The sequence below is a fragment of the Anopheles cruzii genome, chromosome 2 (genome assembly GCF_943734635.1).
Source record: "Anopheles cruzii chromosome 2, idAnoCruzAS_RS32_06, whole genome shotgun sequence".
Classification (NCBI taxonomy): Eukaryota; Metazoa; Arthropoda; class Insecta; order Diptera; family Culicidae; genus Anopheles; species Anopheles cruzii.
This window is the reverse complement of record NC_069144.1, coordinates 21,165,320-21,184,128: the sequence shown is the minus strand read 5'-3', so window position 1 is coordinate 21,184,128 and position 18,809 is coordinate 21,165,320. Positions and strand designations below refer to the sequence as shown.

Sequence of the window (18,809 nt, the reverse complement as noted above, 5' to 3'; positions counted from 1 at the left end):
CCGTGGATTGTGAGCAGTCGGAAAAGACAAGGTGGAAAACGATCGCCCGGGAAGGTAACGATCACGAAAGTGGTAGCCGTGGTCGAAGAAAACGCGTTTCGAGCAAAGGTCAAAACAAAGGTTTTGGGCAGGAAAAATGGATCCTACGAGTGCTGCCGATTGCGCAACACGAATCCCACCGTGCACTGGACGACGGCGCATACCACAGATACCACGACCGGTCAGAGAGGACACCGATAAAAGCAGCACGCCAAATCAAATCTTGACCGCTGGTCGGCAGCCACATCATCATCAGCATCATCATCATCAGCAGTATGATCATCATCACCACCATCAGCAACTGGGCAGCAGATCGATAAGCGCGATGTTTTCCACAGTCCCCAACGAAATCTACAAGTTCCTAGCTCGATTTAAAGGTAAGGCCACACGGCGGTATCGATTTGCTAATGGCCACTTACAATTGAATGTTTTAGCGTCACACCACGTGTCACACGTTTTGGCGAATCACAGCCGTCGAAGCCAGCTCATCGCGAAACTTTCAAACCACCCACTTTCATTCCGCCTTAGTCACCGGTTGGGCCCGCCCGGTGCTCCTAGGTGCGGTGGCGTCTCGCAACTGGCCCCCGGATTGCGAAATCATCGAAGCAGAATTTGTTTACCACAACGCCGCTTGTCGTTAAGATAAAGCTCGCTCCTCCTTGCGCTTTTCCAAAGATAAAAGCAATCCCTCGCTGTAGTATCGGGGCTGTAGTTGCCTCAATTAGTGTCTTCTCATGTTGCGCTTGCAGCAGCAACTGCTGATGACGAAAGCGGCACAAAAATAGTGTCTGATTAAGCGGGCGACGGCATCGTCGGTGTGCCCAGGGGCCACCTTCTTACTGGGTACGGTATTTCGCACGGAGTATCTGACGGCGCACGGACTCGATCATCGGCCTGACGCCCGAAGATAGTGGACTTTATTTGTTTACCCAAAAGGGTGTGGGTGTTGGGTCTGATAAAACCGATTATTACTCAATCGGACGCGTCACTCTATATATTGGCCGCCGTACTCGACCCGCGCGACCTCGCATTCCATTTGGCAGTGACGGTGCCGTTTTCGGAGGGATTCACATGAAATTTCTTTGTGCGTTGCAACTTCCGCGCGGCTTTCGCGGCTGCGTTCAAAGCAACAACCAATTTAGGCAAGGGAGCAAACACAATTACGAACCTTTTCACCAAAAACCCGATCTAAGCTTCGCTCGTTAGCGATAGTTAATTATCATAGTTTTCTTAGATTTTCATGCTCCTCATGGCCCCCGGGGGAAACGAGGCGGTTCGTTCGGCTTTCGATAGTGGCTTTTTTTGCCCTCTCTTGTACGGTGCTGCTGTGTGAAACCTCTGAACCGAACCGGACCCCAAACGCCGGTGAGAGTGGTTCGCCGCTGTGTGTTTGAGCGAGACGCAACACAGCCTCGAACAATGCCCAACCGGAAGCCGGGAGCTTCTCGCGTCGCAAGATCATTCAATCTTCGTTCCACGGTCGGTGCGAACGATCGATCCGGACCGACCGCTGCGCGACCACCACCACCGGGGGGGTCGGCGAAGAAAATCACGGAACGTGACACAAATGATTTTCAGGTGCTAGGGGTAATATGTTTTTCCTTTTTTTTTTGCCGTCTTTCTCCTCCACTCTTGGCACAAATCTCGGCCGGTGGCCTTCGCCGGTGCCAGGGTTTGCTGTGGGAACGACAACGACGGCGGCGGCGGTGAAGAAAACTTTCGGAGGGCGGCAGCAGCTTATTTCTTTTACGATCGGGTCAAGTATATAGCCCTTCGCTGGAACAGGCCGTTTGTCTTCGGCTATGGGCGGCTCTTTTGCCACACACACACACACGACAGGGAAACGTTTTCCATTCTTTGGTCACGTTCAGTTTTGGTCGCCACACTTCGTAGAATCGAGGAGATGGCCAAAAAAGCGCTTTGGCAACTGCGAATTATGTGACCAGGCGAGCAAGTGGCCAGGAACTGTGTTTTGCCGTCACCTTTTCGACGCAAAGTGTGTCTGTAGAATGGTAGAATATTTTGCACGGAATAGAAAAAGGTAACTGAAATTAATTTCCCTTATCCCTCTTTCTATTCCTATTTTGTATGATTCTAGAAAATTATTGCGCGAATCGATCAATAGATACACGCAATTTGCCACTGGGCTGAGAATTTTCCACGACACAGCAGCGCTCAACACCAAAATCGTCGTACAAACCCCCGCGCGCCCGTTTGGCCTTTACCGAACACACGTTGAACAGCAGAAACATAGCCAGAGATTAGCATTTCCCACCACCACCCACGCAACCGCCCACCCGGCCGCTCGGTTGGGCGCCCGTTGTTAATCGATGCAATCGAGCGCTGCTGGGTTGTGGTACTTGGATTTGGTGGTTGTGATTCACGTGTGCGCGGTCGATAAAATAAACAGTATAAAAAATGCTGCAAATGGCACATGTCTATTAATGTAACCAGGGCCAGTTCCCCCTCAGCAGCAGCGCGTAGCACGTAGGTGGTGGCGCTCACCACGTTGCCACGTTCTGCTGACGTTTGGGTTTTGGTCGCACAGCCCGCCCAATATCCATCTTTCCATTGATACAGAAACGGAAACGTGGGGGTTTGTTGTGGGTTGAAAATCTAGTTCCAGTTCTGTCTCGGGTTTTTTTGCTTCTATTTAAAGCACGAGCACGAACACCCGTTAGTTGTTCGGAAATGGAAAAGAGTGACAAATTGAACTATTTTTATCAATCTTGATCAAGATTGATCCATTGTTTTGAAAGTGACAAAAATAGTGTAACTCTTGGTACAATAAGTAACAAACTCATAGCAGAATATCATGAAATTTTAATAGTTTTCGTTTGAAGGTCAGTACTAACTGAAATAGCGGTTAATGCAATAATACTAGCGCTGAAAATAATAGGTAGTTCGTTGTATACGTTGGTTTATTTGATCTTGCTGCAATCAATTTTCAATTGTGTATCTAAAAAAAATCGTTGTTTCCTAATAGAACATCCAGAATGGGCAGAAGCAATCATTGCAATCCCTGAGGAAAGAAAGGTTGTGAAGAATCTGCCCAACGAAGGCGCGACATAGAAAGCATCGCCAACGTACTAGGAAGATCAGTAAATTTTGTGAGAAACGCTTTGTTGTGGAAAAAAGTAACGCGATTTAAACCAAGACAAACCAAGCCAACGACAGATTATCGCATATCACTTTTGATCAAAGTGGATCCGTTTGGTTGGCAGGATCCATAGGCGGTTGCAAGAGGCTAATCTACCAGGCCGAAAACAACGGTGAATATACGGGTTACTGACTAATTTTGAATTAAAATATTGACTTTTGATATTATCAAAAGTGTAAACCGTGTAAATTTATTAAAATTTGCCTTATTCACAGATTTGCCTATTTTATTGGCCAGGCTGCTTTCTATTGTAATAAGCAAATTCCTAGAATTTTTCACTTCTTTTAGACTATCTTTATCTTATTTTTAGTACTGCTTGTGCTATCATTGTACTACCAGTGAATGCAATAGGTTTTGAAAAATGATCGTATAATGCAGCGTAAATACTTTTACCTATTTGATTGGCTAGTACTGTATATCTAATAGGCAACTAAAAGTGAGCGCTGTTCAACTGGCCTATCAAACACTGAACATTGCAGCACCAACGTAAGAAAAAGAATAAGGAGTATGTAATCCATGGCGTGTGATTTTCGGTGCCTTATCTAGCCTGGCAAGACTTGATTCTAATCTAATCTAGATGCCTTAAGAGACGCCGGGAGCGTACTAGAAGGAGTGTAGGAATTGTAAAACTTCTCAAGCGCACTCCCAATCTCTCTCTGTAATGCCTTGATTACCAGCTATTACACAATTACATTGACTGTTGATCGGCCCAAGAAATTTATTTGTCCTATTTGTATGATCTACAGATCCAACTGTTCTGGTTGTCATGTTCCTTCCTTTCTTTGTAGTTTCGGTGTTTATTGGTTTGTTATAGAGGACATTCTTCAAAGGCCTTTTGGTTTGATAAAGTTTCATGACACTGACATCAGTAGCAGCATCAATACTTATTGGTTGTGCTAAAAAACTAAAACAAAAAGGAATAAACTTGACGGTGGCATCTTGAGTTGTTCAATTTCACGCCCTTGTTACCACGCCGTTATTAACTCTGTCTGTCCCGTGTCTTTTGCAGGAAGGAGACGAACCGATTTGCAGCAGCTGCACCAACTCTACAGCCGAACGGTGCCCGTGGTGGCAATTTTTCTAATGTTAAGCTCAGCTCTACAAACGACAGGTGAGTCCGTGGGGCGCGTGTCCGTTCTGCTTCTGCCGTTGTGGCGTCCCCAAAAAAACACACACCAAAATGATTTCCGAACCCGCGCGATCGTAAGCGATCGAAAATTGGTAAAACGAAATGTTGAAAGTTATTGACAGTCGAGGAACGTCGAACGACGAGCGGCCAGCCGGCCTGAGGGCGGGACCGCAAATGTTACTTCGTACAATTACACACTGCGAAGAGCTCTGCGCAACAACCATCGTCGTCGTGCCATTGCGCGCGCCCCGGTTCGCCAGGGTTGCTGCAGGTGGTGGCCACACAAACCAGCTAGGGGAGAAAATTTCCATACGCCCCTGCCCGGTGCCGGTCGACCGACCGACCAGCCGGTGGGAGCTGTTTATGTGGCTCTTTCGTAAGGATTCCCTTTTTGCTTTGCCTTCCCTGCCAGCCAGCCTATGAGTGGCGGTGTTTCTCGTCCTTTCCTAACGAGGTGATCATCTTCGGGATGCGCGTACGATCGATCCGGTGCAATGGTGGGGCGGGACACAGGGTCGGGTGTAGCGCAGACGGTCTCGTTGGTGTCCCTGTCGCCGGGGTCCCAAACCCCGGCCATATTGTTGTGGTGTCGGCTGTCGGATTGGTGGCCGATGGTGGTGTAGTGCGCTCTCCAGAACATCTGCTGCGCGTCGCAAGCCGGCAGGAGCCCGGAGCCCGGCGCGGCTCGAGAGGCGCAAACCGACGCGTGCTGCCGTTACCGTAAGTTGCGCTCGGCGTGTATGTATGCGTCCTCAAATTGTCCTTCTTGCCTCTTGCTCTCTTTTGTAGCGACGCGCGAACACCACCAGCGATCCTGCGCGCGCGCCCGGAACCCAGCGCAAAAGGTGCAGGAAAGGCGCCGCGGGACAACTGCACCTCGCGATGCTGCCGAAGCCCGGCTGGCTGGCTGGCGGTGGTTCATAATGTTGTGCGCGACGCGACGGGTGAAGCAGCAAGAACGGTGCGGTCGCTTTAAAGATCAAACCAAGGCAGATGATCGAAACGCAAACATGTGCTGCTGCGGCTGCTGCTGAAAGGAGGCCCATTTTTTGGCCTTCCATTGGCTTCCGTAGCATCGCAGCGAACACGAGGGGCTCCCTTCGACGATTCCCTCTCGGTATTCCACCATTTCACCGTGCACATTTTCCCTATCGTTCTCGTTATCCTTAATCCCGAAGCAGACGGACGGAAGGAAGGAAGGAAGCAAGGAACAAAAGACGATCGCACCCAAACACGCCAACTGTTGATTTGGGATTTGACGGATCGCTGTTGCGATCCTGGCGAACAGACAGAGAGCGGAGACATAGACAGCGAATTCGAGAAAGAACGTGTATTGGTTGCCATCTTCCTTGAGCGAAGCTTGTCTTTGGCGTCCTTTTATCCTGTTTTGTACACTGGATTAATGTCGCGTGCTGCGTGGCGTACGATTATTTTAAGTAAAAAACAGATACTTCTCAATACAAGTATTAGCTTAACGAACGTGACTTGAGTTCACGAAACTCATATATTACGCATACTTCGTAACACACCGAAATTCTAATGTATGCGCACACGCTGGGCAGACATTTGCATTTCGCACGCGATGCCTATCGTCAGGCGCTTAAAACCCCGTTGGTTTCGGTCGCCCGGAGTGCACCGGAACCCGTGTACGTACGGGAAGTTATCGGTGCGCGAGTACGTGCTAAATCAAGATTTTGAGCCCTTTTAACCGTAACAAACCAGTCATAAACGGGAACCGCCCCAGCCCGGTGCACAGCGAGGGACAGAAAGCACCCATAAAACGAGAGAGAGGAAGAGAGAGGTTAGGAAGGAAGAAGGGTCCGATACCACCAGCAGACAACATGTGCACAGCACCACCACCACACGATCGATCGCGAAGTGTAGGATATTGGGCCCGCTGGGTTGCTGGTGTCCTCTGGATTCCTGCAATAAAACGAAGCCAAGAGCCCCTTGCCGAGCCCCGTCTCCCCGCGTCTAGGGGTCCCTCGTGCAGATCTTGCCGCGGTGCGATCGGAGCGAAGGGTGACCCCGGGGTGTGGACGGACCCGACGAATCGAAGACACGCGGAAGAAAAGTGGCAAACCCGGAACGAAGCGGAAACTTCTCTCTTGCTTGCTTTTGTTGTGGCAGCCGCCACACACACACACGTGCACACGCGCACACACCGAGTAAAATGTGGAAAAAACCACCTCCCAAAACAACACGCCCGTAATTCGATCTCATCACGGCCAAAAATAGGATCCTTTTAATGTTTTTTTTTGTGTTCGGTTATTCCTTCGGCCGCTTCGTTTCTTGCTCTTGCTTTCGTGGCATTCTGTTTAAACGTGTATTACATGCACCTTTAGCAAGTTCGACATTTTCAGGAACATTTTCCTTTTCTTTTCCCCCCGTTTGCTCTGCTCTTCCTGTTTCCACCGAGGTTGTGTGTGACTGCTGTTCCGGACGCCGGTACACCGTTGAGTAGGAGCACGCACACCACACGGACCGTGTCTTTGGTGGGCCGGGATGCTGCTCCGGGTTACATCCTGGCATCCTGGCACCGTCCATGATTTTGCTTTGCTTTACCTCCCGAACGATTCTGTGTGGCGGGTGGTCCTTTTCGTAACACATTAATTGTATACTGTTTATCGCGATGATTGGGGTCTTCAGTAAGAGACTAGAAATTAACAGTTCCGCTCCTGATGGAGGTTGCGTAATTGGATGCGTCCTTTCGCAAGGGGCTCTAGCGATATTAACGTGGTGCTGATCGAATCGATCAAACGATAATGGATGGTGGATGAGCCGATGAGCCGCCAAAAGTTTCCAGGATATATTTTCTTATCATAAGAAATAAATGCACCGCAAATAGGTTTTGAAAAGGAACATCTCCAGATGCCACACAAAGCAAAAATGAATGTTCCACGAGGCCATCTTGACCCGGATTTCCCGGATGACCCGGATTTGTTTTATACAGGGTGTTCCATCACGATCCAACTATTTGATGGTTGAATAACTCCGCTATTTGTCAGTGGATTTTGATAAATTAACAAGATTTTTTGGGGTATAGAATGCCGTTTATTGACCCAGAATAAATGCCTCGACCCAGAATACAGTATCGATCAAATGACCGCCTCCATTAGACACATAAAAAGCGGCCTCCTTTTGGCATTTTTCATTGTAATTGACAACATTTCGCTAGTAGACAACGTAGTAACAGTCATTTCTCGCTGTTATGTTAGCTTTCAGTTCTTCAATGGCCTTTGGTTGGCTGGCATAAACCTTACTCTTCGAAAAGCCCCACTGAAAGAAGTCAGAAGAAATTCGGCAGCAATAAGCACCCACAGTTTTCACAGTTGAACGATTATTTTCAATGTAGAGTACTACAATTTCAACCCGCTATTTTACCGCATGACTAAAACGGCATAACGGCATAAACGGAATCTGGCCAATTTGTCAAAATCGACTGACAAATAGCAGAGTTATTCAACATTTAAATAGTTGGATCGTGATGGAACACCCTGTACTTATCCATCGACTAGAATAAGGTGATTCTGTGCAGCACATTGACATTGTATGTGACATTTTCTAGGCTATATAATTCCATGATTTAATTGTTTTGCATGTATCCTGGAATATCTATAAAAATAAATCTAAAACTAGGTGCCGGCGAAGATATTCTCGCCACCATCTATCTTATCAGCAGCGCGCTCCCATTAGTCAAATGTTTAATCAACGCCTTCTTCGATTGCCGAACCCAATTTACATTTCGGCAAAAGGAAGAATAAAATCCTTCAGATTACACACAATAATGCGCATAACAATCAGTTAATTTGAAGATCGACCGATAGTCGTGTGTAGGGAGCCCCCGTTTCTTACTTGCTTCATGAATTGCAGATGAAATAAGTGTGGCGCGTGACTGTCGAGAACGTGCGTGTGTGTGCGCGCTTAGGATTGCTGTGGTTCCAAATTTAAGGAATCGAGCGCCGTGATAAAAACGAGCATAATATGGCGGCGGCGGGAGACGAAACAGCAAGGAGAGCGCGAGCTCTGATGATGACGGCTGCCAACGCGTCCAAGCAACCGGTGTGCTGGTTTGGCTGTCCGTGTGCTGCCATGTTTCCCCGGCCCTGGTGCTGTGTGCTTTTTTGTGTGGGCAAATATGCCTCTTCTTTTCCGTCATTCAATCCTCAGTTCCCGAGCCATCATTACTGCGCCTTATGCTAAGGATCACGTGCCACGGCGGCGCGCGCGCGCGTCCACAACTGCTCGGCTCCGGTTTATTTGCCCCAAAAGCTTGCCACCGGGGTCCATGTGTGTTTGCCCAGCGATCCTTTTCGTGCGCGCGTGCGCGCGAGTGTGTGTTTTACATTCTTTTCTTCGACCGAACAACTGTCGCGCCGAGGGCGACTTGTTGTGGATCAAGATCGCTCGGGCCTGCCGCCGGTTCATCAAGCCCCTCGACAGTCTCGCGCGGAGAAGAGATCCTGCTCGACCCGACCCGACCCGACCCGGCCGCCTGGCTGCCGGGTGCGCATGGCACGGGCCATGGCATTGGACCAAGATTGTGACCAGCTTGCTGCTGGCTCCCAGTTCCTTTTTGCTCTCACATTTTTCGGGCGTCTACACGGAACTGGTAGAACCGCGCAGGAAGAACTCGAAATGGAAATCAACTGGTGTTCGGTCTCGCTCTCGCTCTCGACTACGTTGCATCTGATGTTTGATGTTGAAGTCCTCCGACGGCGGCGACGACGACGTCATCTGGTCCAAAGTGTACACACAACACTCCGCCGCCGCCCGCAGAGGAGCGTCGTGGGTAATGGTGGCTTTCGCAAGGAGATGCGTTGCGCCGGTGTTTGCTTCTTTGACGGGTGCGCGCGCTGCGGGAAGGAAGCTCGGTTTACACGGACTCGTGGGTTGGTGAGATGGAGACGGGCGCATGCGGGACGGTTATGAGGTGAGGATGATTATTGTAACTCAAACCCGCCCGAAACCCGCCTCGTTCTTCGCCGAACGGCCGGAACAGATGCTGTGCGCGGACCCGAGCTTCGCTTCTTCACGTGCAACAGTTCTTCTTTTTGGCCAGCCAAGAAGGAAGACAAAGCTTTAGGATGCAATATAAACACATTTTTTTTTATTTCGCTGTCTTTAAATAGGAAAACGGAAGACATCGCCTAATCCGCTGTAATGTGTTCTAACACACTCATGCACTTCGTCGACACTGGTTTATGCAAACTAAATACAAAACATAGTGCCTCTACAGATTGCCAAACCGAAGAAGAAATTACATTTTGAATATGAATTTCAATGTTTTTAACTTGAATCAATCAAATCATCATCATCAGTTAAACGATCACGTTTTACAACATCGTCCGACGATCGAAGAACTACATCGGCAATGACATATTTTAAAGGCAAAATAAGTTTACAGGTTGATGATGTTCTTGGCGTCCGTAGGGTTCGTAATCTGTCACGAGTCATTGTACTAGGTTGCTCATTAAATTCGGAGCCTCGATAACAGAGGGCGCTGCTACGAGCCTGATTTTTTTTGTTATATTTGTACACTCTTCATTTGAAGGTGTGTGAAGATTTAATTCAATCGGTCACTTAATTTTTTTTATACAAGCCGTTTAGTATCGACATGTCACACTATTATTTACAATGGCAAAAATCAACTACCGTGTAGTGATTTAATTGTTATTTTTGAAAGGTTTAAAAGCAAAGGAAAATTATGAATGAATATTGAAAGTGTATAAGGACTTTTCACCTTTAATTAGGGAGCTAAAAGGGGGGTTTTCTGAGTTTAAATATGGTAGTAGTATTCTTTAACACGATCCATGTCAAAAACGTAAAAAAACAGACACAACACCTGAAATCGTAAAACAAATGCAGGATATCGTATTGGAAATCATCGAATCACTTGAACAGATTTAGTACAAGACTAAATAGTATAAGACCATCTCATTGAGCAGTATAACCAATATATTGACTGAAGTATTGGATTTCAGAAAGCTGTTTGCAAAATAGGTCCCGCATTTGGTAAAAATGGAACAAAACACATTCGAGTGCAACTTGCTCGGCAATAGTTAAAGCTTTTTCGAAATAATAAAGTGGAGTTTGTGCATTGAATCATCACTATGGATGAGGCTTGGGTCTATCACCATGTCAAAATAGTCAAAAGTCAAATAAGAGGCTAAGCAGTGATGTATACCTTTTTCTTCGGTTCCGAAACGAGTTCGTCTAGAAATTGCCTAAAAAGATGTTAGCATCAGTTTTGTGCGATGCGCATGAAATTTTGTTAGCGGATTACTTGCAAACTGGAAATAAAATAAATAAATTTCTATTATTGTTATAACATTAACAGCGTGAAAGAGAAAATTCGTGAAAAAAGACCCGGTTTGAACAAGTAAAACATTTAATTTAATTTCATTCATTCATTTCATTTGTATTTCAAACCATAAAAATGTGTTTTTCTTACTGAGGCTATGAATTTAATGAGCAACCTAGTATTAGTCACATTTTTAGTTTTGATATAAGACTTACTGTTCGCTCGATGATAAATTTTAGATGTGGTGTGGGTAAAGGTGTGGTAGATGAATTCAAAAAACAACGAAAAAAATTTAGATAATTATTTTATCTACAACACATAACAAATAGCGTATTTCAATCGGGTTAAGCTACGGTTTGTGTGCCCCTCTTTATGATGAGTAAAAAAATGTTTATGTTGAGTGCAAAAAACCTCAATAGCATTATGAGCGTAATTTCGACTGGAAAAAGGCAGATGGATGATCGGATCGATCGGAGGTCCGTCCTCACTTGGCTCGATGTTGTGTGTTCGTGTACCGGTTGCACCCACGAGAACGGAGTGGCATCAGTATGGACAAATTCCATTATGAAATCATCATTTGATGACTTTGTGTTTTGAACGGCGCGACAACAACCCTCCCTTGCAACCAACCCCCTTTCATTGCCGTGTGCGGTAATGAAGTTGTGCAACCTGAATTCCTCAGTCGCGCACGACGGAGATTCCGACGGCAACATTCTTGAAATGTTTTGTTCACACCACATTCGTGCACACACACACACAGTATGCTGTAATCGGGATAAGATAAGATAATGGGTGACGACGCGCTGTATGTACCTCATTTTTGCGCGATTATTCACACACCTCTTTCGACAGTAAACCCTGAGCAGTATCTGGTAGTATCGGCGGAAGTCGATTGGTCTGATTGATGTCATTTCTGGTTAGTTCCGGTTATTTGTGTGTGCGCGCGGGAGCGATAATACAATGCGCTCCGACACCCCCAGGACAAAATTCGATGTTTCTATGCCGCCTGTGGTGGGGAAGAAATGATATCGGCGGGGGGCTAGACCCTAACCCGCTAGAGCAGCGAGCACCCGCTATCAGACCCTTTTTTTGTTGGACCTTAGTCTACCCCGGGGAACACCACTGGCTAATGTCTAGAAATGGTGTTAAATGCATTCCCTTTACCGTTTGCTGCCGGCCACTTGAGTGGCTGCCTTTGCCACTTAGAACTCGATTGAAGAATTCCATCACACTGGCGGAGCCTGGGAAAAGGCAGGAGCACTACCGACCGGAAGTGTGTGTGTGTGTTCGGTGGTTGGTGTGAACCAGAACCAGCACCGACAGGCGGCATGTCCTTCGACGAAGCGGGCCTCACATGCAAAGCAGCAATTTGGGAAGCCGCTTCCCCGGCTGGGGCGCGAGGCTAATGATTGTTTTTGCTTTATTTATTGTTTCCGATTCGAGCGAGATCGGATTCTCACTTTGTGGTCGCGCGCGCATATCCTAGACTTCCTTCCTGTGCTTCGAACGATCCGCCCAAGGTACGGATCTGTCTGGTTCCGCGTTTCTTACGGGCCCACCCTCCTTTCGGCCGGCTTCCCGCCGAAAATTACGATCAGTTTAGGCCCTGGGATGGTTCTGATCCAACATTCCTCCCGGCCGGCCGGCGGGCCGGGTGTCCCGGTTTTGTGTGAGAAAGTTGGGATGCGATGCGCCGTGGAACAACCCCACGGGCGGGCGGTTGGTGGCACCGAAGATCCACAACCACGCGGAAGAAATAACTTTCATCTTGAGATCTTCTCAAACGCCCCTTCTTTCCCCTCGTTTTTTCTGTCTCTCTGTCTGTTGCTTCTCACTGTATCGGAACGATGGCTATCAGCAGGAGCAGCAGCATCAGTCGGCGGCGTCGGCGGTGGTCGAATTATTGGCGGTACGGATACCTTCTCTTTTCGGGTCGGCCGCCGCTGCCTCCGCCGCCCATCCGTCCGCGTTCTAATACGCCATGAGAACAGCGCCACGCCACCGTGCCGCGTGAAATTGCTAGCCAAGGGCGCCGCGTGTGAGCCAGTCTCGGAATTAATGGTGAAGAAACATCATTCAACCATCTCCAGGGAGGGACAGAGCGAGAGAGAGCAGTCCGAAGAAGTCACTACTGCGGCGATAATTCCGGTGCACGCCTTGCACGAGTGTCGGCCCCCAGAGGAAAATGAAGGCATTTCGTGTCAATAGGAATTGATGTGTTTCACATTGCCGGCGGCCCTTGAGCACGCGGCAGGAGACCACCGTGCGGGTGGAAGAGTCGTTGTGTGATCGCGCAACAATCAATCGAGTTTTTCCGGTGCCACACACGTGACAAGCGTTTGTGTGGCAAATTTCTAAACTTCTCTTATCGTTTAGGTTTAAAATTTGTGAACTAGGAACAATTTCGGAGGTATCCACCATCTAATGTGTTTGAACTTTGTGAAAATCATTTGATTCTAGATACGCAACTATTTCGTGCTGTTGAAGTTTATGTATCTTTTGTTGCCCTTTTATTGAATGTTGATATTATGGTTAATGAGAGCTGATATTATGGTTAATGTTAAACTGATTTTCGAAACTATCTTTAATTCATCCTTTTAGAATTCTCGCCGTTAATTAATATCGGAAGCGAGAAAAATGCAAGAGCTTTGTCAGGGCCTTTCTTCCGGAAGTAGCACGTTCCATCATAAGAAAGACCCGTCAGTTCTGTCAGTTGACGGTTGGTCTGGAATGATAACCGTTTGAACAACCGTCCATCCTAGCAACCCAATCATGAAACAAACGGGCTACTGTGCACACATTTGTCATTGGAGGATTCTACAAAACATTTTCCCGCAACTCACACACGAGTTGCTGGGAGTTCACTGTTGTGATTAGTTGCGAAGGCTGTTACTTCAATTATTTTGTTTTATTAACTACATTGACCAAGTTTGATGCTTAAAGGCGTGTTAATGTGCACAATAGAATGTGTGAGGGTGGCATTGCGTTTGACAATCGCTGTCACAATCAAAACATCACTTTCACGGCGGTGCCGATGCAGAGTGCTTGAGAGCAGCGCCTGCTTGTAATACTGTCGAAGAAGGCCCACTTTTGGCCCAATTCTTCTATTTGTCCAGCTGAACCTGTCGAAGGTGTATATCTTTGCTTTTGTTCCAACTGTTTCAGTTCCAGGGCCGAAACGATCCCAAGCTGTCACTGGTCACTGGATGGTTTATGGACAAGCCGCTCAAAGATGTCGCGGGCATATTGCTTTGCGTCAAAACTACAGTACAAAAGTTAGCTGCACTAACTCTGCGACAGCTTGGCTGCCTATCATACAACTAACTTATTCAGTAACACAGGATCAAGTCGCAGAACTCATTTTTGGTCATTTTTGGTCATAGTAGAAAGCTTCAACACAAACACTTCGATTAGACGATTCGAAAACTCTTCCAAAGCTCCTACCATGTGCTGAACAGTTTCTCCCCAGCGAAACTCTTCACCGGTTGGTTTTAATTATTGTCGAAAAATTCACAACCACTGCTGTGGCGCTGGCGGCGCCTTGGTTGGATTCCATTGCCTCCAAAGTGCCAATCGCCACCACCTTCCCCGCACAGCGGTTCACTTCTTCGCTGCGTCGTCTGCTTGCTAGAGCTGCTGTGTTTCGGAGCCCGAGCCCCTAGATGATTGGGGGATGGTCGGTCGGTCGGTCGGTCGGTGGTGGGCCCGTGGTGTCTAATTAGGCTTCTCCCGAAAATGAAATCAAAATAATAACAATGATCGCGCTCTCTCAACAAACACACAATCGCCCCGGCGGCCGAATCAATAAAAAGCCCAAACTCTGAATCGCACAGAGCACTAGATGGATAGACGGAGACGGATAGAGAGCGAGAGGGAGAGGAAATGTAGGCGTCGTGTGGTGCCAACGGCGACGAGATCAACGGACGATTGACTGATGGAATGATGAGCTTTCTGGGATGAATGGGATTGGGATCTCGCGGTCGCGCTCTCGCCGCGCCGCCTTTCTCGGTTCGGTTCGGTTTGGGCTTTTGAATAGTTTAGATTTAAAAAGGAGGAAACGCAAAGATCAGAACAAGACAGAGGAGGGCCGCGAGAGAGCGAAGCCTCCATAGCAGGTCATCGTCATCGTTGTTGCTGGACGCGCGCGGCTCCTTTCAAGCAAAGGTTGAGCCGAGCAGAGCGCCGGAGCGGCCGTCCTCTGCGATCCTTTGCCGATATGTTAACACACAACCCTGGCCTGGCGGGCCCTGGGAGAAGGGAGAAGAATAGCGAAGTGGATAATTGGTATGATTACGATTATTTGTTTTACTCACTTTGTCTTATTTTAGGTTCCGCTCCTCCCGAGTGTGGTCGACGGCCACTTTGCTTACGGACGCGCCTAGGATCGAACCCCCTCCGCCGGGGGGGCGACCCACGCCGCGGTCGCCGGTGGCTTTTGGGTCTCTCTCCGTTCCATCCCGAAATCCCTTGCCGCCCGTGCGATAGTCCCGAACTGTTTGATCATTACACGTAATCGATTTTCTATTACCGCTAATGGATACATGTGTTACCGCGCCGCTCCGCTTTGGTTCCGAAAAGGTTACATGCCCCGCGCATATCTGCACTGCGCGGCGCTGCACACGAGGCCGCCGTCGCCGCCGCCGCCAGCATCTTTGTTGCCCCCTCCCGGGCGCTTATCCCGGGACCCTGGGACCCGGCCACCCTCGGGTTAATGATAGGTGCGGAGAGTAACGTGTTGATTTGTTATTTCCCTCTGTGACGCGCCCACCGTGTGTGTGTGCTGAGGCCGACGGGATAATTGATCCTCGGCCGCTGATTGACCTCCTGTGGCTGGGGATGTTTGCGAAGAATTTCGACCGCCAGCACTCGCTCTCTTTCCCAGGATCTCTAAGCGTCCGACTTTGGGCAGTGATTGTCCTTTTTCGGTCCTTTTCGGTCCCATCGTTTCGGGCATTCGTTCGGTGCCCAGGCTACCCACATGTTGCCGCGCTGTTGCAGCACACCACCCGCATGGTAGTTTCCTGTTGTGCCCCGGCAATAGGCTGACGATTGTTGCGCGCAGGGTCGCATGTCTCAAAAGCCACCAACCGTGCCGAGCAACGGGCAGAAGCGCTTCGTAGAATGGTGGTACTGGACGACAGCTACATTAAATGCGTTCACATTTAATTGACTGAGCACTAGAGTTGAGATCATTATCGCAGACAGTGCGCAATTTAAATGATGAATGTTTCGAACGAGAATAAGAACCAGATTTTAATGGAGTCTGTGAGAGACAAAACGGGGCACAAAAGGCAGACAGAGCGGAGAGCGATAAATGGGATTGATTTAGTTCCGAGTCACCCCCCCCCACCGTATTACGCCATGCGGCGGCGAGATTGAGGTTACCATAATGAGAAAAACAGTTCCCGGCACGTTACTGTGGTGCCGGTCGGGGGGACCGTTGACTTGTCTCATAGTTTTCGCTTTAGTTTTCGCGGCACTGGAAAAGAAAAAAATAAATGGATCCTCTCGCGAATGCTCCTCCGACCAGAGTGAATTATGTTCGAACAAATATTCTTCGATGCCGACGGAACCATAGACACGAAACGAGTGCAACTCTTGCTGGCGCATATTGCTATCCTAGCTTCTGGTCCACTTTTCGGTTTTTTATGAAAATTTATGATGCAATTCGCTGTTGTGTGTCTGCCGAAATGTAATTGCTTCGCTCGTCTGCGAACAGCCAGCTAGAGCCTTTTTTTTTGGGAGAAACACTTTTCTATACCCACCAAAAACACATAGACACTTAACAGTAGAGCCTTTTTTTAATTTATGATACTATGTTGGCCGCAATAAACTATTGTTTGGTCTCAAACCTTTTCCTGCTGTTGAACATCTTTGATTCTTAGTTTCGGGTGGAGCTCAGCTACTCCTATCTTTCTGCAAACTCAACTTATCGTCAACCTCATTAACCTTATTGCTAATTTTCTTTTGAAGAGCTTAATCTCGATTTTCGGTTCCAGATTTGGCACGACATTTTCATAATTTGATTTAACACTTGCCAGAGGAAGGGATTGAAATCGAAAAAGTACTAATGGTCGTTTCTTTTTTGTGTTTCTTTTCCCGCAGATGCCTGTTCCAGTCGGACAACACCAAAACCCAGACCACCCAGTCCCACGGCTAGACCAAATATTACATTCCACACCTACAAGTGCCCACCGGCGTACGCCGCCTGGTACTGTCTCAACGATGCTACATGCTTTACGGTGAAAATTGGCGATTCCTTGCTTTATAATTGCGAGTAAGTTAAGAACCTCATCCGGCGCCACGGAATGGGTGCGTCGTGGAGAGTTATGTTAACCTCAAAAAAAAAAAAAAAAACCTATTCCCCTCATTGTTTTAGGTGCGCCGACGGTTATATGGGGCCACGATGCGAATACAAAGATTTAGACGGTTCCTACTTGCGTAAGTGCCCCAGGGCTTGGCCACAGGCCGCGGCTCTCTCTCTCTTTCGCGCCCGCGCGCTATCCGGAGATAGATAATGAACTCATTCTAATTACATTTGTGTTCCTTCGTCTTTCGCTTTTTCTCTTACTCCACCGTGCAGCAACAAGACCCCGCGTTATGCTGGAAACGGCGAGCATAGCGAGCGGAGCCATCGGTTCACTGGTGCTCATCATGATCGGTTGGTGTTGCTGGTGCGTCCGAAGACACCAACGACATAAAAGACTGGAGAAAGAAAACGGCGGCGTGGACACGGTGGATTCGGCCGGGGTGCTTCGCGTGGTGCACAGCGAGCAGCTACTGCGACCGTTCGGGGCGCACCACCTCAAGACAATTCCGATGAGCGAGGCGCTCGGTAAACGGTAAACGCGCGAAAATGGCCCGCAGTCGGCCCGCTACCCGTCGGTGGCTACCGGCGCCCACCGGGGGCCTCCGGTGCGCCGCGCTCGTACTCGCTCTCCTGGTTGACGCGCCCTACCGAGGGCCACCAATTTTGAACTAGACTTACCGGTACGGAACGGAAGCAGAACCATCGGACGCGGGCGCAGTTAGTTTTTTCAAACAGCAAAAGACAAATCACGGAACCATCATGCGCATCATGGCTATGCTGTGCACCCTCTCTGGCACTGTGCAGCGCGCAGTGCGCACGGCAACAATGCTGCAGTAGAATCTTTTACCAAAAATAACATACAATTGGCGCCGAACGAACATTTTGACACATTTACACAACGTGCTGCGACACAACACCAAAATGCATTTCTATGCCCCTCGATTACCTTTTTAAAAAAGTATTCCATCAGATCGTCGAAACGAACGAGATACAACATGACGTATCGTGGCGGGGGGCGGCCGAGGCAGGCTTTCTGGCACAGACTGGTTCTGCGTAGCCGGTATTGCCTTGCGACGACGCGATCCAGCAGTAAACTAGCAAAATATTAACGAAAACTACCACTTTTAAGAAGGTGACGTTGAATCACTTTTATCGCGGCGAGAATGGCCTGTATCTATTGATACACACACGCACCCGGACGGACGACAAGATACGCGGGATGAGCAGATCCTTTCTCTAGTGCAGGGCCAAGTGTGTGTGTGTTTTTTTTTGGTTTTTGTACAACGGAGGTCGCCGACGTATTGTGTTTCGAAGATGCGTTTTCTCAAAGAACGTTTGCCTTAAGAAGTGATAGGGAGTTGTTGGCAGAGCGTAAGCAGATACTACGTCACACCACATACACATTAATGATATTCAAAGACATTACGACGACTCGAACTCGACGGCAGCAGCAGGCAGACAGCAGAGAGACTGTAGAGCGACCTAGGAACGCGTGTTCCAAGCTTTATCATCCAGCACTTATGCAAGACAGTGTGCCTATTACCATTTAGAAGACGTTGAATGTTGTTGAAGTACTTTTTTGCCTCTACACACACACACACAAACACACACACTCCTCAGTAGGGCACGAGGTTAGTTCAGCTAAGAAATAAGAAACCTGCGGACCGTGCGTTGGAGCTCTAGGGTACGAATGAAGCGCGCGGCCCTAGAAGCCATCGATATGCTCGGCAAAAACATGAAACAAGTGACAGCATTGAACACACTTGTCGCCTTCCATCGTCTCCTCGTTGTGGAAGCAACGTGATGTTTTAGTTCATTTAATTTGTCTTTTCTCATAGTTTATCTTCATATTTTGCCAAATACTTTC

The 18,809-nt window shown here is 48.2% G+C and overlaps 1 protein-coding gene across 1 annotated transcript; it reads left to right on the top strand.

Annotated features, from left to right (window-relative positions):
- The first annotated feature begins 136 nt into the window (after positions 1–136).
- Positions 137–17,478, top strand: LOC128278653 (uncharacterized). Its single transcript, XM_053017385.1, has 5 exons — positions 137–416; positions 4,209–4,310; positions 16,738–16,909; positions 17,012–17,073; positions 17,216–17,478. The coding sequence occupies exons 1-5, from the start codon at positions 137–139 to the stop codon at positions 17,476–17,478; spliced, it is 879 nt and encodes a 292-aa protein (XP_052873345.1).
- The last annotated feature ends 1,331 nt before the right edge of the window (positions 17,479–18,809 follow it).

Coding starts and splice junctions, on each gene's coding strand:
- LOC128278653 (XM_053017385.1), top strand. CDS start 137: ATGGATCCTACGAGTGCTGCCGATTGCGCAACACGAATCCCACCGTGC. Junction 417..4,208: donor GTTCCTAGCTCGATTTAAAG/GTAAGGCCACAC, acceptor TGTCTTTTGCAG/GAAGGAGACGAACCGATTTG. Junction 16,910..17,011: donor TCCTTGCTTTATAATTGCGA/GTAAGTTAAGAA, acceptor TCATTGTTTTAG/GTGCGCCGACGGTTATATGG.